This window comes from Odontesthes bonariensis, chromosome 16, assembly GCF_027942865.1.
Source record: "Odontesthes bonariensis isolate fOdoBon6 chromosome 16, fOdoBon6.hap1, whole genome shotgun sequence".
Taxonomy (NCBI): Eukaryota; Metazoa; Chordata; class Actinopteri; order Atheriniformes; family Atherinopsidae; genus Odontesthes; species Odontesthes bonariensis.
This window is the reverse complement of record NC_134521.1, coordinates 23,275,536-23,299,989: the sequence shown is the minus strand read 5'-3', so window position 1 is coordinate 23,299,989 and position 24,454 is coordinate 23,275,536. Positions and strand designations below refer to the sequence as shown.

Genomic DNA, 24,454 nt, shown 5'->3' with positions numbered 1-24,454 from the left:
TCTAATTGCTATATTTTAAAATAAATTGTTTTAGATATGCAAAGTCTTAACAAAAAAAAAAACATAACCCCAAATGGGTCCCTTGAGCAGTCCCTCTCTGTGTGTGTTTGTTTATGAGTGTTGTAAGTGTTCGTGGCAGATTTTGATGCTTGATGACTGATATTGGGGGCTCCCATTTAAAGCACTGTGGCTCAATGTCAGCCATTTTCACAGTCATGATGGATGACAGAGTTCCATTCAGAGCCAACGTGTTCCTGGTCTTGGTTTTATTGAGCCCCACCGTGGAAAAAACCCTCTCTGCATCAGCATTTCAGTGCGGCAGAACTAATACCAGTTTGGCAATTGTAGATAGCCTTGGGAATCTGCTGATACCAGTCACCTTTGAAAAACATTAACCACGGAAGCCTAATTACACTCCTACATATTTTTCATTTTTCATGAAGTTGCTCATGTCAAATGGTCTGTGCTGAATATTTAGGTCTACTACTCCAACGAACACTTTAATCGGCAGGTATTGGTCTTTTACAAAGAGTAGAAAAACTATAGTAACTAACAAAAGATTAAGATAAATGAAGATATGACCTGCTGATGATCCTGACGGTTCTCTTCCACCTCCAGCTTGTCTACAACTTCTGCACGCATTCAGAGCATAATAGGTTATGTCCGCTGTGCATTCATGGAACGCGTGCTTGCAGCTGAAAGCTATTTCAGACCTCACCCAGCAACAAGAAATTCTGTTTTCTGATTGGCTGAGAAATTCTATTGTGTGATTTGCCGATGGGTTGCTAAATCAAGACAGCTGTACCAGAGCTATATGTACGAGCGCACAGTAACCTGCCATTGACTCGTTTATAGTATAGGCCATTAGAATTTCTGTGCGACGAAGTTGATTATTTCTCAGCGTGAGAAATGGCATGGGTGGCGTGTGAGCGTGTGAACTTGTTGAAATGCGTGTGTTTCACGCTCATTGCGTGAGACTTGAGAGCCCTGCTATCATATGCACAACACAGAGGCTAAATAGGAGCCACTACCCGATGTTATGCAAAATAACGCCTGATGTTTTAGGAGCACTGCTTAGAATGACAACTTTTTCTTCTGGTTTTCTGCACTTATGACTCTTTAAAGGGATAGTTCACCTCTTTTGACATGAAGCTGTATGAAATCCCATATTAGCAATATCATTTATGAACATTGACTTACCCCCTGCTGCGTCCTGTGAGCTGAGTTCCGGCCTCGTTTTGGTGTTGACGAAGGTAGTCCGGCTAGTTGGCTGGGGCCACAAAAATAAAGCGTTTTGCTTCTCAAAACAATATGCGTTAAACAGAGTAATACATTTGCATCACAAAATCGTTAATCCAGAAAAAGTCAGACCTCACAATCGCTTGGCCCTATTTTCTCTCCCTTCACATCACTGCCTGCTGTGTAGACCGTGCAGACCGAAGTGCAGACCGAGCAGTCCCCTGCTTCCGAGCAGTAAACACCGTAACAGGCGCGGCTATCGGCAGGTGGCAGCCCGCAGTGATACAAGGGAGAGAAAATAGGGCCAAGCGATTGTGAGGTCTGACTTTTTCCTGCACAACGATTTTGTGATGCAAATGTATTACTCTTTTGAACGCATGTTGTTCAAACGAGGCTGGAACTCTGCTCACAGTACGCAGCAGGGGGTAAGAAAATGTTCATAAATAATATTGCTAGTATGGGATGTCATACAGCTTCATGTCAAAAGAGGCGAACTATCCCTTTAAGATGCATTGAATTGAGAGTATTATTGAGAGTACTATTCAAACCCATCTTTCCATAAAATATTATTTTTCCGTTATATTTGTGAGTAACACTATCTGCACGTTGCATTTTTAAATGAACTGCTTGTAAATAGTGATATTTACATGGCACTATTGGGAACCTTTCACCGTTGAGTCTGTTTTTCTGACTGTTTGACATTAGGAACGAGCTTCCTTCCATTCATCTGATCCCCGTGGAGTATTCAGCGGGGGTTCTTGAGGGAGATGGTTGATGGGAATGGTGATGGTGATTTAAGCGTCAGAGGGTGACTCATGGATGCTTTTAAGTGGCGCTGTGCCTTCCAGTCAGTCACGAGATGTTGGTGTGTGTCAGTGAGGGAGGACAGTATTAAAACTCCTGGCTGAGAAGTTAAGCTGAGCTGTTTGCTGTGGGTTTGTCTTTTCATTCTGGGCTTATTTGTGTTTGTTTTTTTTCACCTTTGGGTTATAGCTCTCACTGTATCAGTGGGTTCTGGTCTTTGCAGAAGATGTTTTTTCTTTTTCAAAGTTATTTTGGTCGTGACATTATTGTTTGTGTAATTATCTCCAGGTGCACACAGTTTCAAATGTTTCAGCATCAGCAGAGATGTAGAAAAACTCAGTTGGGTCGGATTAAATTAGTTTATTTATTACACATTATTACAGCCTTGACTAAATGGACTTTCAAACCTGTACAGCCCCTTGTGCAAAGACTCCCCCTTAAAAAGGACAATAAAAGTAGGGAAGCGAAAGAAAGATCTCCCCTCCAAGACAGACAGACATGTAAAGGATATAGTGTCCACAAAAAGTAGCAGATTGGATTTACAGCATAGGCCGTGGGTATAGTTTCAGATTATAAACATATGAAGCAGGTATTGCGGAGGATGTAATGCTACTTCCAGGGTTGCGTTACCGATTTGACTTCCTCGCCACATAAAAATCTGGAAAGGAGGAAGACTACATAAAGACAATTTAGTGCAACTCAAGCAAATCATTCATACATTTAAAAGACACAGAGGAAGAGAAATGGGGAGAGTGTGTGTGTTTGTGTGAGAGGAGGATAAGAATCTAGTTTTTTGTCATTTTTCATGCAGGATGCGTTTGGTCATATTTTATCAAGTGTAGGTCACCGAAGGGAGTGAAGCGTGAGTTATTATGCTGCCCGCAGAGGCATGTGCATTGATTAAAGTAGCAGCATATCTGTTGCATCAAACGTATGCGCGATGGACAAATGAGAAACATGCCTGAAATGCCTCATGTGCTGACAAGCTGTGACGGTCCACTGCAGCCGTGCTCGCTGTTCTGTGGGGCTGAGTGTGCACACGCAGTCATGCTTTAAGTGGTTAGTACTTGTACTTATATCAAAGTATTAAACAAAGTCTAATTTTGATCTGATGATGGCATTGGATGATAGCTTACTCACCCTGAATTTCTTTATGTATTCACTGTAACGTGTGCAAACATATGGAAATGCAGTATCTAGGCAAAAACAGAGTTTGGACAATTCTAACAAGCTTGAATGTCAATATTTGGTATAAGCACCTTAATTCTTCAACACAGCATAGTGTAGATAGCTTTTTTTATTTTTAGGTGTGCCACTTCTTTTGTGCTCCACATGTCCAGTTTTCTCAAGTTTTTTAAGGACACACTGCGCAGCATGGTGAGATATGCCACATTTTCAGCTCTTTGGGAATCACCTTGCTGGTGCAAAATACTATTTTAGATCTGAAACTGTGTTATCTTTGGCATTTTTCATAGATGCAACTAGGTAAATGGGAACAAATGATGCGTCTTCAAGGCAAGCTGCTACTAACAAAGTGCATACAAATTGTAGATTGGTAATTTGCTAAGTTGTCTGTTGTGTGTAGACACAACACTGGTTCCTACCTTGAATGAGTTGCCTTTTTTATGCTTGAAGGATTGCCTCGTGGGAGTTAAGTGGCTTAAATGAAGAAAACACATTTCTCTGAAAACGGACTGCTACAACGATGAAACTAAAAACGAGTGGGGGGAAAAAAGCAGCCAATGACTTTAAAGGACTTTCAGAAAGCCCAGATAGCTACTGCTCAATACCATTTTACATGACAGTCTGGCTCAGTGGAAGCAAAGTAATAAAAAAATTGAGGGGTCGCTCAGGAGGGTAGCACAATGTAAGTAAGGTATCACCAAGGTGATATTAGAAAATGGCCAAATTTGTCTAAATAGTTGTTGAGAATAAAGCTGTAAGTAGCATCATGCTGTAGGCTAATGAGGGAAAGACAAAGAATCACCAGAGGCCTCTGCAAACTCTCACAGGGGTGCAACACACCGCCTGAATTCCACCCCCAAAATATGAAATTTCTACTCTGAATTTAATCAAGCCCATGAACTGGGGTTGCTCCAGTTGGTCAGTTGCCCAAAAACATGAGGTGACTACCCGAGTGACCAGGTTGTTCCATCAAGTTTTTTTTTCTTCACTGCTGGCATGCCTATGTTCCGTCTGTGATGGCGATGTCAGGATTCGTCCGGCTCAAATTGTGAAAGTGTGGAGGTACAGTAAGCGTGGCGCATCATGTTTACTCATGGATTGGTACCACAGAGTCCAGAGTCCACACAGCAGTCTGACTCGCCCATCATCAGCACAAGAGCTTGGTGAGAAACTGATGGAAATGAAAGTTGGGACGCTGTATAAGCTTGTTGAAACGATGCCACAGCGGGTGGTAATCAAAGCTAAAGGTGGTTCAGCAAAATATTGGTGTGGGACTTTTTGTGCTCGGCAGTCAACTGTCTTAAATTAAATACTTTGGTCAAGACCAAAGTGCTGGGCTGGCCAACGTGCTGAAATTGCTATCCATAAACAGGCAGCAAAAGCTTTCAATAGAGATTTATACACCGGAACACCAGAAGGGAATAAATGGAAGAAAATAAAAAAGAAAGAAAGAAAGAAGGAAAAAAAAAAATGATCCTCTCGAAATGTCATTGTGTTTTAAAGGTGGATTTTGGCTCATTTAATTCATTGACTGAGCAACAGAAATGTGTGTGTGCTTTGCTTTCATGTCTGGATGTGTGAGTCGGTGGCTGCACACCTGTTAGCGTGGCCCTGATGAGCATGTTTGATGTATGTGGTGGTGTGTCAAATGTGTTTTCCTTCTTCATTTTATGCTGTTGTTGGCAAACACATGCGTCTTTACTCTGAACGCTGGCGTGTCTGTGCGCGTGCACTTTGTGTTTGATGTTGAGGCGAACACTTGATACCCAACATCACACATTTTTCTCTCCGTCTCTAACACACACACCTTGACATTTTGATTCTTTCAGCTCATTCATAACAGTTGCCCCGTTTCTCAATCTCTTGTTTCTCTCCGGCTCTTTCTCTATTTGTCTCTTGTCTTTCTGTCTTTTCTCTCTCTGCTCTGAACCTTGCTTTTTAAATCTTTGGGATTTTTCTCCTTGGGTTCACTCTCTCCCTTTACCTGTCAAATTAATCAGTGTGAGACTCTCTTTTGCCTTCCTTCTCTCTAGTGATTCATTCCCAAAATAGCTCATCTCTCTGTGTGTGTGTGTGTGTGTGTGTGTGCAGGGTGAAAATAGATTTAGGCTTGTATGTGTATGTGTTGCGGTCTCCCCTGCATGTTCTTGAGCTGTTGCTGTCCTGCTTGCACTCCCAGCATAAGCAATGAACTGGCAAGGGATGCATGCAAACACACACTATTCATTCATTGATTCCTGTCCATCGCTTTTCATCTTGCCTTTTCGTTTTTCTTTTTTCCCTGTGAAGGGAAGACAAAATTGAGAGTTGATGAGAACAAACAAGGTGTTGAAGAGTGGAGGGAAGGTGAGAGGGTCAGGCAGAGATTGATGGAAGGAGAGGTGGAGGGAGGAGTGGCAGATTATAAAGTGGCAGCATGGGAGAGTATCTGTTGGTGTTGGAGATGAATGCAGCAAGGCACAGCATGTGCAGCTGAAGGTGGAAAGTGGAAGAGAGCAAGAAAGAGCAAGAATTAAAAGGACAAGGCAGTTGTGCATGTCCCTTGTTTGGGTTTTGCCAAAAGGCTTTTAAGACCCTTTTAGGCTTTTTGTTCCCTATGCAGGCATGTCCTGCTCTGCTCAGTCAACCCACACGCAACATTAGGAACGAAAGAGACACACTTTAAGTTCATAAACACACAAATCTCCTCCCTGGACATGCACACACTCATTTATGTACCCACACACACACACACACACACACGCACACACACACAGAGCTCTGCCTCAGAGAGATGCCTTGTTATGAAGCAATTTATATGCAAGGATTCTTTATCAAACTGGCCGACCTCTGGCACACCAAGGAATGCTGATAGTGTGTGTGTGTGTGTTCTGATATTACATCTAGAGATTGTTGATGCTTTTGTCATCTGACAGTGTTGGGTTTTGTGTACAACCATTCACTGCAGCCATGGAACACCTTCATTATCTGCCTGTTTCAATTTCTAAACGGAGAACAAACATACAGTATATCTTAGTCTCTCTTTTCATGTTTGACTGCCATCTCATCATTTCAGAAGATTGTGTGTGTGTGTGTGTGTGTGTGTGTGTTGTCTGCTGGGTTTGGGTTTGCAGCTACAGTCTCTTAATAATAGATCACATTAACCATTATTGTGCTGATTGTAAGTGCTGCAAAGTGCTAAAAAGGACACAAGCCCTCACCAGTGTTTCTGTGGAGGCAAATGCACCGTCATCTACAGGGCTGGCTGGGAGATGACAGACAGACAGCCAAGCACAGGAGTGGCATACTTGCAGACAGACAAACAGATGGCAGGCAAATGGGTAGATGGGCAAAGCAAAGAGTCAAGCAGTCGGACAGACAGAAAGACAGATGGCAAGCTTATAGGAAGACAGACGGATGGACAGGGCGACAAATGGGATGCAGCCAGTCAGACAGATCTGGATGCTCAAGGACAGAGAGACAAAGTCCAGTGAACATTCTGTCATTTGGTTTGGAGTGGGCCAAAAGGATAAGGTGACTTGCTGAAAACAGGGCTGGTGACATTTTTAAATATTCGCAGATTTTTTTTGTGAATAATTGCGATGAACAATTGAAAGATCTTTCCTTGGTTATTTGTATGCACCATAAAAAGTCTTCTAATCATTTCAGACTTTGTGTAACAAATTGATTTGAAAAAAAAAACAAAAAACAAAGAGAAATGAAAAAAGAAAAATATTGTGCATCTGTTTGCCTCTAAGCTTTCAAAACAAAACTGCACATAGTAGATATGGCATGTTCACCATTAGAGGTGCAGAGAGATGACTCCATTAAAAGGATGTCAATTCTATCAGTCAGTCGACTCTATCAAATGCTAGAAAACAGTGTGGAAATGTGTCGTTTCTCTTAGTTTCACCCAGCTGTTTCATACAGTTGAAAGGAGGCTATTTTGACAATTATGCAGTAGGGCTGTCATATTTGTTTGACTGCAGGTGAACTTTGAATGTAAGTACCTGTTTGAATTAAAAAATGACAGTGGTTCAGACCGTATAGGCTGTATAGATGGCTGTATTGGACTGTTAGAGGTAGCTTACCTAACGGCAAATATGTTATTTTTGCTATGTTGGCAAAAAAATTGAGGAAACTACTAAGCAAAACCGCCCTAATTCAACAGTGTCGATTCCAAATAATCTGAGAATTGGTGTTTTACGCTGAAATTCTACACAGTAAATGATCTAGGAATGAACAAAGATGGGCCCTTTTGTTCACCTGGTACAAAGCATCCGTCTGAAAACAACAACAAATCTACAGACTCACCTGTTTGCTTTCCGCTTAGTGAGGCAGTGGAAGGCCCCGTATAAGCGCTGTCAATGTCAGGTGTTCAATTTCAGAATGAGAATCAGAATCGCTTTTTATTGCCAGGTATGTGGACACACACGAGGAATTTGACTCCGGTTACACCTCGCTCTCTTTAGTGCAACATGTACAAAAAAAGACAACAAAAAAAAAATGTATACATACATGTGTAGCCATTTGAATACATTTAAAGAGTTTTGTTTTTTTTCTTAAAAGTTCTTTGAAATTTTATTTGTGAAAAAGTGACAGCCCCATCATGTTTTTTTTTATTTTTAGCATTTGCTGCTTTTAGCTGTTTTAAAGACTTGTTCAAACTTTTCAAAATTTTTTTCAGCAGACGGGCACTCGGTATTTTGTAGAACTCAGAGGATGCTAAACATCTAAACATTATGCATTTTTCAGCAGCATTTTTCAGCAGCAGCATGTTTTATTTAGAACAAATAAAATACCTTATAAGGGAAATATTAAAATGGGGGGAACACATTGATGGTGCCATTATTTTCAGATGTTATAGTGTGTGCCTGTGCGAGATTAGAGAGCAGCTCACCTGTGAAGTATCTCCTGTGTTTGACGCAGTCGAATTACAAACCTGGTATTGAATTTGAAAGCACCTGTAGTCTGAGCCTGGCCTGAGAGCGTTAAGCTCAGTCTGAGTCAAGCAATCCAAGCCGACCTTTCTCGTTTGATGAAACGCAAATTTTCAGACAGCTAAGTTAGTTAATGGATAAACAAAATCGATACTGGTCCAACTGAAGCTCAAACAGTCACGGCAATAAAGACGGACAATTCTTTGTTGTTGCTGAAAGCTAGTATGGTTAATTAAACCCAAATGATTTTATCAACCCACCCTCAGTAAGTTCCAATTTGCAGATCACTTTGAAGTCGTGAAAATGTGAGCAAACAAAGATCTGAGCGTGGGCACTGCTGCCCAAAGCTGACTGCACCAATAAACCACCAGCGCCTCTGTTTAGGGTCGTTTCTTTATGGCCTGAAACCCCGTGCCCAGCCTTTAAAGGTGGGGTATGAGATCTTGGAAAAACGGTTCCTGCAAGCTATATTTTTGAAAATACACAACCTTGCCTCTCCCTTCAGCCCACCCCTCGAAACCACGCCTTCAAAACACATGAACGAGTCACGAGTCTGTGAACGCGCAGGGGGGAGGGGTGAGGGGGGCTGACGGTTGATTGGCGTGTCAGAATCCAATAGAAGTAACTCTCATCATTACTTCTATTGGTCAGACATTTCCTCTTGCTACACCCTCTACAATGGACTAAAATATATATATTTTTTCCAAACATTCTTTTTTAGTGGGTGCAATGGGGTCGTGAGGAGGTTTTCAGACAATATGATGAAAAATGCTCCAGAAAACATCTCATAACCCACCTTTAAGTTGATGTCATCAACAAAACAAGACTTGACTCATCATTGACTGAGTAGAGGATGAAATGTCTGGATTTTTTTTCTTTTTGCTGACATTATCATTTAGCCTCATCACCGTTAACTAGGATTACTGAGGTAGATATTGAAAAGCAGTTTCCCTAAGCCTTCACCTGCTCAAATGAGCAAACCTTAAAGGAAGAAATGTTACCAAGTGCAAATGAGCTGCTATAAACTTGCTGGCAGTGAGAGCACACCCTGAAACAGTCATGTATCAAGTATGGGCTATTAGTCCTTGAGCATTAACAGCTGCTCTCACCTGACTTTCTCCTCCAACACACGCGCTTTGTTTCTATAAAACCAACGTACTTTATTGGCGCGGGGCTGCGTTACAGAGCTTGAACTGGGGAAACAGCTGACACATGGTTTTCCTTCCCACCTGCGGTCCCGTGTCCACATATAGCCATTTGTTTCAGGCATGATCTGTGGCACATTTCAGGGAACGGCCCCCTTTAAGCATTCAGTCAGACATGGCGCTCTCGGCGGTATCATAGGCAGCCAATTAATTAGCTCCCCAGGCGATTGGCTTTCCCAGCGTGCATTAGTCAACCTTCTCGCTGTAAATGTTTTTGGCTGACTCAAAGCTATGCACAGAAATTGTGGCGTACACCAGATGATATATTTCAAATGAGATCAGGGGGTGGTCGTCGAAACCCAATGGAATAATAATAATATGTTATTCTGTATGTTTTTTTTTTTTGAGCTGGCAGTGGTTTCTCTGTCTGTTGAGTGTAATCAGCCCGAGTGATTGGAAATGGAGTGTCTGTTGATTGACTTAAGTAATATAGACTGGACTAGATAACAAAGGACAATATATTTAGATTAATGTGGACTCTCGGTTTTAACACATTCTTGTTCTCCAACTCAGTCAGTGGGGTTACATGGCACTGAAAGGATCGGATTATTGGCTAAATTACAATAAGACTGAGTTGCTCCTTATTTGAGCAAGGGTAATTATCCTTGGATATATGGCAGTGAATGAATCGAATCATAGGCACAAAGCATGTCATACTCCGATACGATAGGTATCGCTGTACCCATTTCAACTATTGCTAATAAACCCACTTCCTGTTGACCGCTTCACCACCACCACCAACAACAACAAACTCAGGCATTCGAGAAAATGGTGAACGAAGAGCAAGATGAAGCTACGTCCCTCTACATTTCGTTTGTGATGAGCTGCTTGTTGCACAAACGCGATGCACAACGGCGCATTCTCCATCGAGTTGTTTGTTCCTTTCCGACAGCGGCGACAACAACAGTAATATCGTCTCTTCCGGTTCACGACCCCGGGAAAAAATCTCGAGCATGCACAGAACGCAAATTCTAATTCACCACGTGCTTCACCGTCTACAAGCACATTTATTTTGACTTTCAACCGAGTTATCTGGGGGTCTTAATCCGATCGCGATTAATCCGATCCAATTTCTTGTCCAATTAAGGTGTCTACATGCACATGTCGTATTGTAATTTAGCCATTTATCCATGTAACCCCACTGAGGTTAAAAAAGTCTGAGGTAAAAAGTCTGCTCAATTTGTCATTATGGTAGATTTTTGTTATTTGAAAGATTTATAGATAGATTGGAACTTTTTGTCCCCATCGACCACCCTGACCCTGACCCTGATTTGGATAAGGTGGGTATGGAAAATGGATGGATGGAGTTTAGACATGCCTTGGATGTTTTTCATCATGAGAAAAGGCTTGGTCTTGGTTCCTTATAGCCCCGTCGCATAAAGAATACATGGGATTGTTGCCTCATGTTATGAGCCACCAGAAAGCCCTCTTGGCAGCTTCTCATTGTATTGCCATCATCTTTGCAGCTATCTCCTTTTCTTTATCACATCACTGTTGTTTCATAATATTTTTGTCACCAATGCATTTCGACAGCAAGATGTCATTTTATGATTGAAAGCTCTCTGTGACTCCAGTTTTGCAGCTGGAGGCAACCATGAAGTTTTGATTAGTTGATGCTGGATAGTTTATTTTTCTCCCCAAAAGTCTTTGATTATTTCTTTTGACCTTTTTGTGTAGAAGCTGCAACTTGCAAAAAAAAAAAGATGTTGGAAATGTTCCGACTGAAATCTACCATTTTAACAGGGATGTGCACTGTACTTTACGACCAGTCTCTCAAAATCTTCTCATTTAATGGTGGGTGTGTGCATGTGTGTGTGTGTGTGTGTGTGTGTGTGTGTGTGTGTGTGTGTGTGTGTGTGTGTGTGTGTGTGTGTGTGCGCATGTGTGTGTGTACACATGCAGAAATGTCTGGCTGCCATTCATTGCTCTTGGCGGATGTGCATCATGCATAAAAAGGAAGCCACATCCCAGTCACATAGCTCTTTACATGAATGCCACTTAGCTACAGGGTAGTGGGTTGCGTGCCAGCAGTTACACTGTGTTTGAGTTCTGGATGTCTGTTTGCTTGATTCTGCTGTTTGCTGGAATGCACTTCTGATAGGATTGCATCATGGGGACATTGTCTGAAGTCATATTATACAGTTCCCTGTGGAAAACTTTGAAAACCAGATTTTGTTGAAACTGTTTTTCTTTGTTGCTAAAGGACACAGATGTCTTATTGACATTGTTAGCTTATTATTTGAATGAATGAGCTAATTATCAAAGCCTTTTCACTTTAAGAGCAGCAGGATAGAAGAAATTTAAAGTTTCTACTTGATATTTTTGTGCATTAGTGCAGGTGTGGCGGTTAGCACCGTCGCCTCCCAAGAAGGTCCCTGGTTTGAATCCCGGCTGGGGGCTTTCTGTGTGGAGTTTGCATGTTCTCCCCATGTATGCAGGAGTTCTCTCCGGGTACTCCGGCTTCCTCCCATCGTCCAAAAACATGCATGTCGGGTTAATTGGTGACTCTAAATTGTTGATGGATGTGTTTGTGCTTATTTTCAAAATTCAGTTCTGCTTGTGTAATAAACGTGTTGTACATTTGTGTGGGTCTGACGCTTGTCACTTTGTGTCTCTGACTCTGCTTCCTGCTGTCTATCTGGGCTGTTTGCCTTTGTTGTGTTTTGTGGCTTCTGTTTTGTTTTTCAGTCTAATTCTCATTTTTCCATTTTCCTCACATATCATTCTTTTTATCCTTCTATTAAAGGCGGGGTAGGGGATCTTTTTCTGGAACATTTTTTTACATTTTGCTTGAAATACTCTTCACACCCCCATTGCAACCAATTAATTAAAAGTTTTGACACAAATATGAAAAGTTTTAGAACGTACAATCTAGGAAAAACAGTATCCAATCATTGTGAACGGACCGTTCACAATGATTGGATTCTGATGCCGTCTATCAAACTGCAATCTGCCCCCCCCCCCCCCCCCCCCCCCCCCCCCCCCCCGTGCGCGTACCCTGCTCGAACGAATTACACGTCCAGAAGCTTGGCAGGAAGCTAAACTAGAGCCAGCTTGGCTAGCACCTAGCATTATTAAACGTAAAGTTAGCATAAACTAAATACTAAATACGGCAACGATCGATGCTTGCTGTCAGAACAGCGCTCGTGCACCTTCGTGCTCGTACGCGTTCATGTACTCTAGAGGCGTGCCTTCGGGGGGAAAGTGAAGAAAAGGGTTGGGACTTTTTACCTGTGTATTTTCAAAATGCAGCTTCGCTGGACTCAAAATCCAGGATCTCCTACCCTACCTTTAAATAGCTAGGAGCTCCCACTTTCTTATTGATCTTGAATTTCTGATAATCCTTTTCCTTCTCTGTACTATCTCCAAGGTTTGAATCTAAACTCGTGTTTCTTTTTAGTGTAGTTTGATGCAAGTCCTCGGGGATACTGCGTAGCTGATACCTGGTTTATCTTTGCCTTTTTTTTTTCCCCTTTGATATGCAACTATAGACTGTGGCATCATTAAGAAGGTTTAGTTTTGTACATTTTATCATCAGCATGCATGTGTTACAAAGAAGAAAAATGTCAACCAACATGGCTGACACGGCAGCTAACTGTGCTCGAGTCGGCCTAATTATCTTGATGCACGGGCGAAGAATGCTGCTTCAAGAAAATTGAACCCACACTGAAATATCTGGATGAAATTAACTTTTTGACATTGAACACCATCTATATTGTTGTTAAACAAAATATTGAATATAAGTAACACTCTTACACACTAGCACTTACAGTAAAATGATAGGAAAACAAGAAATAAAAAGATTTATTTCAAGAAGTTAAAATTAAATGCAGTTCTTTGGGGGAGCTTAAATCAGAAGATGAGCTCAGAACATCGATAATTATTTCTGAACAAAAAAAACAAACAGCCACAGTTCTTCATAAAATGATCTTATCTTAAAAAAAAAAAAAAACTAGCTAAATGGGTCAATCGTTGCAAATTGAAGTATTGTCTCCTGTAGCAACCACTTTTCACGGGCTTCTCTCCCATGTGGGATTACCTTCCTCTCAGCCACAGCTGCCTATGTTTTTTTTAAAAATGTTTTTTTAATGTTTTTTGGGGTTTCCAGAAAAACTTCTGAGCAACCAATATCATGTTTTCAGTGGGGTGAACTTTCGGGTGTGCACCTCCCTCAGCCATCATGCACGGCTGACTGACAGCTCGCACCGACTGGAGAGGAAGAGGGAGCGTTACTCTGCGCTGCACACGGCCTGAGGGATTCTCACACTTTCTCTCCTTGACAGTCATAAAAAAAAACAACCAGCCCATAACACTGGAATGGTATGATGGAGAATTTTATTGGTTTTGAAACTGTGGCTTTTCTAAACCGTGGCATACCTGGAAACCTGAAACCAGCACATGCCTAGTTCATATATGAGATTTGTAATTACAGTAAGGTCCAAAGTATTTAATACTAGTCATGCAACTAAATCGAGCCTCTTTAAAGGCAGCTGTCACTAAACAGTGGAGGTCGGGAGTTGCCCTGTACTGACCAATGGAATGGTGACCAGGAGCAGAACAGATAAAAACGAGAAAAGAAAAGCTGTGATCCAGGGGAGTAAAAGCAAAGCTTCTCTCTGGGCAAACAAAATATGTGAATTGCAGTCAGAACTTTTTGTCACTAGCGAAACCAAAAGTCAAAAGTTAATTTAAAGATGGATTAAATGAAAGAAAAAAAAAAGTGAAGTATCCTGGCTCCAGAGATACCAGCGTAGTGAACCATCTGTTATAGCTGTTTGGCAGGACAGCACGCTGCCACGTTCTCTCTTGTTTTCTCTCTTTTTTTTTTTAATGCTTTTTTGTTCAGGAAGTAACCCAGTACAGACATGAAGTCTGCTTCACTGGACTGATTGAGATGAAGCCGTACATTTGTGACTCTTTCCTGTCTCCCATTTCTACTTCACCCTCTTGGCCTCTCCGGAGAACACAAAATATCTCAATCTTCGGTCAGGGTTGTGGTTCACTGCACTGATTGAAGACAGGATTGTGTGCACTACATGAAGGAAAGAGGACAGAGAGACGTGGAAAGTTCGGAAGAGATACTGAGCTGAAGGAGAAGAAAGGGTGTCGGGTGTAGATAAAGAAAAGATGAGAGAGTTCTTGAAATATTTGAGGACATTTGGTTACCATCAGTCGAGCCCCATGATGGCTTTATTCTGTAGTGCCACTGAAGATACCAGCAGCTGTGAACTGCTTAAGAATCTTTTTACTCAGCAAAATAGTACCTTTGAGTTAACCGTTAGTGTTCTGAAAGTGGCATCTAAGATAAGATGTTCTGGTGCATTTAAGAACTTGTTGGTTGATGAATGAAACCCGTCTGAATGATCTCACACACGTTTGGCCTCTGCATTAATGTGCTGTTTTGGTCACAACCCGAAGCTTCTTTTAGCACAAGTAGCCAACTCGCTCCAACTCTCCAACTGCAGAAATGTTACAGAGTCACTATGGATTGTTTTCACACAGCTGGAAATGTGTTTCTGGATCTTTGCACTTCACCATGTAAAAGTTTGTTCGCTTCATTAGCGAGCCAAATGAACTCCAAATGTCAGAGGCTCGCGGCGTGTTCACTGTATGTCCCTTTTTGCCGAGGCTTTTCCCGGCTGAATGAATATTTGTTTCCAACACTGAACTGTCAGCCGCTTCTGAACCTGAAACCATGAAGAACCTGCTGTGAAATAATGGACATAAATACTTTATTCACATGCTCCGTTCAAATGACATCTGCTACTTTGAGAGATGAAAATAATGTTTTGTCTCAGATAATTGCATTTGCTGCAAGTGGTGTTTTGAAAATAAACGCTCCAGATGCAAAACTTGGCAACTAAATCAATTCATCTTTTGTCCTTGGTGTGAGGTGGTTTATGAAATCGATTTCTGTTTGCTCTGTCCAGACCTCAGAATCCACCCACTGCATCGAGTTTAGATTCATCTTGCACTGGACTACTCAACATTTTCTGGATTGCAATTACAAATAATCCAGTGGAGCACCACAGGAGCACTAAGGTTCAGCTAGTCAGTGCCACAGGTAGAACTAACGCTGGTGCCAACACACTACTGTTGCTCAATTTTTGTGGCCCTCCCGAGCAATAGTGAACAGTGAACAGAGTACCATGTCAAACTGTTTTTACAAACTGTTGTCTACAAATAGGTCCTCACAGCATCATGTCACATCTTTCAGCATTCCTTTGGTCGGGCAGGAAAGAAATGATTTGGCCACTTTTCAGAAACAATAAACAAAAACATAGGTAGCCAGGACAGGGTTTAAGTGGCTCATCCGAGAGTTTAATAGGCGAATGGAAACCCCGAGATGGATCCAATTGTGCAGACTTAAAGATAGACTTAACATAGCGGGAGGTAGGCAGCCATGCACTTAACTGCTCTCAGCAAAGGCAGAAAGATGAGGAAGAGCTAGACAGATGGAGAGAGGTTGAAAGATGGAGAGAAAAACAAGAGAGGCTGAGGAAGTCAATAATGCACTTAACCTTACGCCACAGACCCCCTCCCCCGTGTCCCTGTTGTTGTAACGCATGGAAGTTGGTAAAGGGGAGGATGAGGGGAGAGGGGGAGAAAAATGGCAACACTCTGGAATGGAAATAGTCCGCCACAGCAAAGGAGTGCCGTGTATTTTTTTTTCTCAACATAAATGTCAGAGCAGTTAAGTGTGTGCAGGGCGGGCAGGGAGGCTGAGGTACAGGAAGAGAACCATATAAGAGGGAATAGCCCTGTTTTACTGCCACATAAATCTCTGCTCTCCACAGTGAAGTTTGTAACGCGCCTCCTCTCTTGGCCTTCCTGCCGGGATCTGGCAGTGTGCTCAAGCCTCTTTTTGATTTCTTGACTTTTGTCTGCTCCTGTCTCTTTTGTTTCATTCCTATCGGACAGACTCTCTTGACCTATGCTCCTTTTTTTTAAAATTATTTTTTTTTTTACACATTTACTCCTTTGACCCTCAACCAAAAGGGCAAGAGCTTCAACATGTTTTTAGGTTGCTTTTGGCTTCAGAATGACTTGTTTGCAGGTGAGACATTATTATTGCTTTACTGTCTACAAATGCCACCTGATCTTCTCGAGTAGCTGCTCCTGGACTCAACCTATCACGGTAGTGTATGGAAAGATCATTCATTAGGTAATGAATTAAGTCGACACAGATGTAACAATAGGATGTTTTGGTCCACTGTGAGCCAGACCTGCGAGTACTTCCTGACATATTGAAGACTGATTCAATCTTGACAGGAACAAGGAACACCTCCCTTCCAGAAGAAATTCCCTCCTGGTGCTTTGAAGGCGGTCATAGAGGGTTTGTGAATCAGACCCTCCGAAGGCTCCTTGAAGTGTTTAGTGGCTGTGGAGGTCTTGTGGCTGTGTAGGCTGTAACAGATGATTCACATTGTTTTCATACTCATGAATCCATTCCTTTATCCATTTTATCCACGGATGTGTCGGCATTCTTTATTTCACTACTTATTTACACAGGAATTTCCTTTTGTTGATGTATTTCAGACCTAAAATGGGTGAGCAAAATGAAAATGAATGTGTCAGCGTGTTAGAGCCTTTCCCAAATCAGCGTCAGAAACACACTTTATCACGCTTTGTTTTATGCATTCCTATTTTATTTTATAGGAGAGTATATGACAGCTTTTGTGTGATTTATATCCGTCCTCTTTGCTCTCAAGACGCTCTCTCTCAATTTTGTTCGTCTTTTTTTCTCTGAAACTCATTTTCCTGTCCCATTTTCTCTGTTGACTGGGGCTAAACATTTCTCTTTTTCCTTTTCCTCTTTGAGGACTCTTCTCATCTGTTCTTTCCTCCACTCATTTCGTTTTGTCCTTTGTTGCCCTAAATGCAGTTTGTCTAATAAGCAGAAGTGAACCACCTCGACATGACAGTTTGTTCCATTAAATCATCGGACTGTGTGTTAATTGTGTCAGGCCGGATGTAGGTCTATCAAAGTGTGACTTCTTTTACTGTATAAGCAAGAAAATATGATTTTTTTTTTTTTTTTGTGGCTTAAAAGAGCTAACTGTGCACTGTTGAGCGCCTCATCACATTGTCTTTCATATACATGTGACAGCTTGCAACTGGTTGTGAAAGGAGCACAACGTTTACCAGCAAAGTTCCGTGTCTGGGGAATCTAACCCAGCAAGTGGGATTTTATGTCTTTGTTGGGATAATTTCTTTTTGATTATCTTCTTATTTTTATTTTCTGGGTAACCAGTGGGACAGTTTCTGCCCCTGTGATATGCCTGAAAAGAGGCGACGCCGTTCTGGAAACTTCACGGGGGGTTTGTGTGGAAGCTCATTCGCATCAGATTTGAGCATCCATATTGATTTATCTTTTTCTTTTCTGTTGTGTGTCCTCATGCTCGGTTTAATGTGAACAAACAGCTGTTTCCATTCATTGTTTTTCATCACGACACAGGGTTCTTATCTTTGATAACATGTTTTATGCGTTTTGCTCCTTACAACACTCATTAAAATCCTGCTCTGTTTACATGCATATTTGCAGGCTCCTCTAACAACTGTATCAATGGGAAGTTCCCAGTTAATGTGTAACGGTGATCAAGTCCGCTTATTCTGGCAGGAGGCCCACTGGAGGCTCTGACGGGTTAATGCCATCGGTGCATTATTTCACTGACACTTGTGTTTTCGTGGTGAATGTCTTCTTACTCGTCATTTCCCTCTCTGTCTCTCTTCCTCCTCCCCCCCGCCTGACACCCCCCTGACAGATGGAGAGCGAAAAGAAGAGGAGAAAATACTCCACGAGCAGCAACGACTCTGACACTACTGACAGTAAGTCTGACAAAATACCTGTGTGTGTGTGCGCGCGTGTGTGTGTGTGTGCGCGTGTGTGTGTGTGTGTGTGTGTGTGAATTGGGGAGCTGCCTGGTTCCATTCAGCTCCTGCAGAGTATTTCTTGTATTTACTCTCCATGCAGACTTTCCTCTTGTCTGACTGTTTTCTTTCCACCTCTCATTAAGACCGCCCAGATTGAAATACAGCTTCAATGGAAATGAGTAGCATAAGTAGCCATTAGATATTACAAATAAAACAATTTGGGATCGTTGGGACAGGGCCATGTTTACCCCAGTGTAGCGTCGCCTCTTCTTTTAGCAAAAGTCGCTAACAATCTGGGAACTGAGGAGATCAGTTTCTATATCTTTTAATTCATCTGAGCACAGAACAGTTTTCCACTTGGCCTCTGTCCATTTTGAATGAGCTTTGGCCCAGTGAAGAGGGCACCATTGCTGGATCATGTTCACATATGGCTTCTTCTTTGCATGACAGAGCTTTAAACTGCATTTGAGGATGGCACGGTGAGCTGTGTTCACAGACCATGATTTCTGGAAGTGTTCCTGAGCCCATGCAGTGATTTCCATGACAGAGTCATGTCTGTTTTTAATGCAGTGCTCCCTGAGGGCCCGGAGATCGTGGGCATTGAATGTTGGTCGTCTACTGTTTCCCTTATGCACAGAGATATCTGCTGAGTCTCAGAAAACGTTATTGATATTATGTACTGTGCTGTGCGATATGGACAAAATTTCATATCCCGATAACGATATATATCCCGAAATAGTATTTTTTCTTAAAATTCTATATATATGAAATGATTGGCAATTTCGGAATTTTTGAATGTCGTGTCTGCGGGGCTGCTTGTCATAGGGGATGCCTTTGGTCAACGATTCGTTCAGGCTCGTTTAGTGTGTTTTTTTTGTTTGTTTGTGGTTTCAAGGTAGTTTGTCGCATCTTCGCGCCGTCTCTGTACTGTTCTTCATGTCGTGTCTTTAAGTGATAGAACAGATTAGGCGTGTTCGAGTCGCTAGTAACGACTCTTTGGCGCCATGTTTTGCAAATTACCGTTTCGTTGTCTGACTTTTTAAATCCAAACCAAAACCACGCTATGGAATTCCAGTTCCCTCTTTTCGGCACTAATTCCTCGCTGGGTTCTGTTTCCATTGTGTTTTCCATCGTACTCTCCGCCTCTGCTTTGTTGTTTGTATCCCATGCATGCTCCCCTTGCACTGCAGTAAATAAGTCAAATCAAAATCAAATCAAATCAAATTTATTTATATAGCACATTTCATGTACAAACAATTCAAAGTGCTTTACATAAAATAAAAGCATTGCAGCAGGGAGTGTAAGAATCATTAAAAATACATAAAAGAATATGTATTTTTGCGGGTGACGTAAAAATGCTACCTCAAAGTGGTGGTAGCGTTGCTGCAGTTACATTTAGTCTTCATTCATTGTTCATAGGTGTAACAACGTGTAATTTTAATAAAAAAAAAAAAACCTGATATAAACAATAGAGGGCTATATCGTACGGTAGAATTTTTATATCACACTACGACATATATCGTAATACCACACAGCACTAGAAGGTTCCGTCTTCCCAGTTTTACATTCAGGGACATTATTCTAAAATTGCTCCACAATTTGTTGACGCAGTTTTCGCTGATTGTTGAACTTTTGTCCATCTTTACTTCTGAGAGACTCTGCCTCTCTAATGTGCTCTTTTTATACCCAGTCATGTGACTTACTTGTTACGTTTCACCTGATTGGTTCCAACGTGTTCCTTCTGTCACTTTTCTTGCCAGTTTTTGCCCCAGCCCAACATTTGTGAGCTGTGTTGCTGCCATCACGATGAGATGAATAATGTTCACAAAATATGTTTTCCATGTTCAAATGAGAATAGAATATTGTTGAATGAGATGAGCAAGCCAGTGCATTTTGTTTTTATTTACATTTTATGCAGCGTCCCACCGTTTTAGGGTTGTATTTTGCAGATTTTTACCGACACGGAGAAGCAAACATTTTATTCTCTATGAGATAGTGCTCAAAGATAGAGTTGGTATACTTTAACAACACCACAATGAAAATCTGGCCATTGTTTCAGATATTTAGTCGATCAAATTAAAAAGAGCTCGCAGAGAGTCGTAACACATTGACACCATGTGGCAGAGAAAGCTTCATGTCGAAGTTTTTGCACAGTCTCTGGCATTGTTAAGATTTGTTACGGTTTTTGAACACCTCTCAACGAAACGCTGCTCCTGCTGCATTCTCCTCTCAAAATTGCAGTGGGATTGAAATCTGTGCGGGACTGTACGGCTAGTCAGACCATCGACACCAACAGTTCTCTCTAAGCTGCTGTACTCCTGAGACGTGTACTGTTAAGCAAGCGCAACGCAGCCAGGCTTTCTTTGTGTCAGCCAGCGTGACAAAACTGCTAACTTGATTCAGAGAACGATGGTTCCAATCTTTGTTAATTCAGCTCGTCTTTTACAGCCACATAAAAGGAGCCTTTTACCTGCCATCTGACGCTTCTTCTGCACACAATACACCAATCACCCAACACATTCATTCATAATAATAAGAGGAGTGGGCTGGGTGAGTAGACGGATGCAAACAATATAAAAATCATTGCAACAGTTGCTGCTATTAAGACAGGAAAGGACCGACATTACAAAACTGTTGATTGTGCAAAGTAGTCTGTTCATACTGTGTGTGCCTGCTGTTTGTGGCTAGCTTCACATAATGCTCCATAATAATGTGGAAATCGTCTCAGTCCCCGACCAGACCTGAGTGAAAATTATTTTATTCATTCAATATTTTCACATAGGTGAACTTTTGTCAGAGCCAATATTAGCGTGTAAAACCTGCTTGTTGGCAAATCAGGACAAAATCTAAAAAGAAATCACGTTCTACATCAACTGTAACTGCAACGCTTCTTTGGCACCATATCATACACCTCAACAGCTTTCATACTGTATTTAATGCGTTTAATCAGCTGACAATCATCACAATATTATCAATTCATGGCTGAGCTTTTTTTTTTTTTTTTAGCTCAGGTTGATAGATATTTAATGGGTTACAGTTAAATTTGACACTTCAAAAAGCTATAGCCCCTTTCACACTGCGACCCGCTACCTTAGCGGGTCCAAATTGCACCTTCGACCCGCGTCGAGCAATGTAAATGCTTGGCGTGTTGGTGACCCGTGTCGCCTGAAGTCGAGTTCAGGGGGCGTTGCCTAGTGACAGAGCGTCACACGAAACACAGAAAATGCTGGGCGTGTACAATGACGTAGGCACAAGCCATGCGTCGGAGGTAGGGTTAAATACACCTGTCTGCATCAAATTTTTCAAACAAACGATGGCGGGACACCTTGAGAACTCGTTTTTGCAATTGTATATGCAGTTCATGGAGATGTTACTTTATGGTGCGTGGGAAACCGCGCTCTCCCATCTTTCTCGCCAGCCCTTCCAGCAGAGGTCCATCTTTCACCGTCCCCGACGTGTGGCGGTAAATAACGTCCTCTGCTCGGAGGCTGAGGAGCTCGCGGACCTCCTTGTCTCCCCAGTTGGCCATATTAAAAAATGTCTTGAACTTGATGTAGGCTAAAACAGAGTGAAACCTGTCCTCACCTGTCGCTGTTGTTCTGAATCAGCTGTCCTCACGTCACGCCACGCCCACGTCCGACCCGCGGCGATTGCGTTCACACCAAACTCGGCTCGCCAAAAAGACTAGGGTCCGACGCGGGTCGAAAGGCGAGTCGAGTTGACGCGGCAGCCCGGGTCGGCAGTGTGAACGCAACACGCTAAATTCGCGGATTAAACGCGGGTTATTCGTCAGTGTGAAAGGGGCTAATAATTTCTGCATCATTCAAGTGCTTTCAAATTAGTTATTTTTTCAGGCATTAGCAAAGATTTTGATTTTGATGTCTCTGATGTCATCAGGACAAGAGTCAGGGAAATGACATAGCGTTTAACTATGTTGATATGGCCAGGTTAAAAGAAATCCTCTTTAGTGACGCTGAAAACTCAGATTTTTAACATCAGCATTCGTCTTGCCTTCTGGCACATCCCTCTGCTCTCGACATCTCTTTATAAATCACACATAGTGTAGGTTCACTTCCTGTATCACCAATATGATCAATCAGAGACGTATTATCTTCAGATTCCCACGGGTGGAACTGCACTATTCTCACACACCTATTTTGGAAGTCTGGTTTTAAGCACTTTGAGATTGGCAGTGTGACCTGAACCACTTAGGCAGCTTACATTTTGGTTCTGTGTTGCCAAAACCTGCCACATTGACTTCTAGTCATTTACATATGTACATAGTTTTTTTTTTTTTTTTTTTCAATTGACAAAGTCTAACTGGTTATGTCTATAACATGGGAAACCAAACAATAAGTTCCTCTGCCTGCGGCCGTGTGTGCAGTTGAAAATAAGAACTTTTCACTCGGGATCATCTTTCTCCGAAATGTGTATAAAAAAATGTACTCTCCTATTACACTTTCATGGAAAAATCAATAAGGTGCTATTCCAGTTAAAGAAGGGAATCTCTTTTTATGCTCATTTATCTGACATAGCCAATGCCGAGGCGCTGACTTCCTCTTTTAACATTGAAGGCTGCAAGAGGAGGAATTCCCTCAAGCTTTTCGTCGAAAATAAAGACGTAGGACTTCTCATTAAATTTGAAGCTTACATCTACGAGGCAGTTAATTGTGGATAATATGCAGTAGCTGCTCAAACATGAAATCCAGCTCTTTACACCACAGGTTGACATGATCTCTGGCAGGTTGAACAGTCCTGTGGTCACAGGTCTGCATGTATAATGTATTTTACAGCAGGTTTAAAAGGCTGTTTTTCAGACCTAACTGAGCCTCCCTGTGTTCAAGGCCGTGCTGTCTGCTTCGCAATCAGCCTGCAGCTCTTAGCTCCTCCTGACCGCTGCAGCGTGGACTCCAGCTGCATCTGTTCACTGGAGGTTATCAGGTTTTATAATTGAAGGATGCCCATGATAATTTTGGCCGCTGCGCACCGAGCATGGCTTTTAATTAACACATAGCCATGATGGTAACCTTCGCTGTGGCCCGTTTGGTTCTCTGGCCACACTGATGGTGTTGTGCAGCTGCTGTTTGTTAGGCGAGTAGATGTAACCTGCATGGACACTCTCTCTGGACACGCTCTCTTGGGGAATGCAGATGCATGAATACAATGAAAAATGCACTGCATATTGCTATACAGCACTTAAATAACACTCCAAGAGACACTCATGGATGAGCTCACACTTCACACAAGTCAGCAATGTTATATCTCAGTGTTCGGTTGTGTGATGATGCTGGTGGAGATTGCAGCTGTCTCATATGCCCTGCCAATATCGGGGTGTTACAGATTTTGGTTTTATAGCAACAGCAGTACAAGAAGAAGAAGCGAGTGTTCCCAAGTGTGATTCCAGCAGGAAATCCTCTGGAGCATTGACTGCGAGCGACTGTGAGTGCTGGTGAGAGTTGCTGCTTCGTGCTCTTTTCTACTGACCTGTACGTTGCTGTCCAATCACTCAACAATATTGTGGATATGTCCATATGTGAGGTGTTTTTTTATTTTTTTTATCAACACTAAAGTAGCCAACGGGGAGACTCATCCGCTCTTCTTGATGGGCTGTAAACAACACACAGCGTTAATGTTTATGTGTGAAAAGAGCTTATGATTTACCAGTATTCCCTTAGTGCTTCACGTGCTGCAGATCTGTTACAGTGACGGCTACACACTGTAATATTAGCATTTTGAAAAGAGGACAGCTTTGAGGGAGATCCATTCACTGTATACTGTAAGTATGGTCTATGTTGCTGTAAATTAACTCAAAAATCAAGATGAGCCAAAGCTAATCACCTAAAGCTAAGCAGTTCATCTGTAGCTCTGCTCTCATGTCACTCCAGCATCTCTGACAGGTTGTGAATTAGATTTACAGAAGTTCCCTAAATGCCTCACATGCAGGCAGTTGGTAATTTTATTTGGATAAGAGAAAACAATAATTATTCCTCATTGAAATGACACCAGGCCAGGCCTGATTTCCTTCCCAGACAAATGTATCAAAGCCTGCTGTATCTGCGATATGTGTAAGGTTTATTTTGGTGTTGGACCCTGAACACACCGACTCTGGGAAATTTTTTAGACAAATTCCACAATGATTCCTAAAGGAATTCATGGACTGCCAGCTGATTTGCATATGTGTACAAAGCTATGTGGAAAAAAGCACGAGTCTATGTTTAAGTTTATGAA

The 24,454-nt window shown here is 42.0% G+C and overlaps 1 protein-coding gene across 2 annotated transcripts in view; it reads left to right on the top strand.

Moving 5' to 3' along the window:
* The window catches only part of jade2 (jade family PHD finger 2), a 212,373-nt gene that overhangs the window by 8,721 nt on the left and 179,198 nt on the right, over positions 1 to 24,454 (top strand). For both annotated transcript variants that reach the window (XM_075486640.1, XM_075486639.1), the window contains exon 2: positions 18,118 to 18,181. In XM_075486640.1, the coding sequence (XP_075342755.1) occupies positions 18,118 to 18,181 (64 nt within the window). The remainder of the gene's footprint in view (positions 1 to 18,117; positions 18,182 to 24,454) is intronic.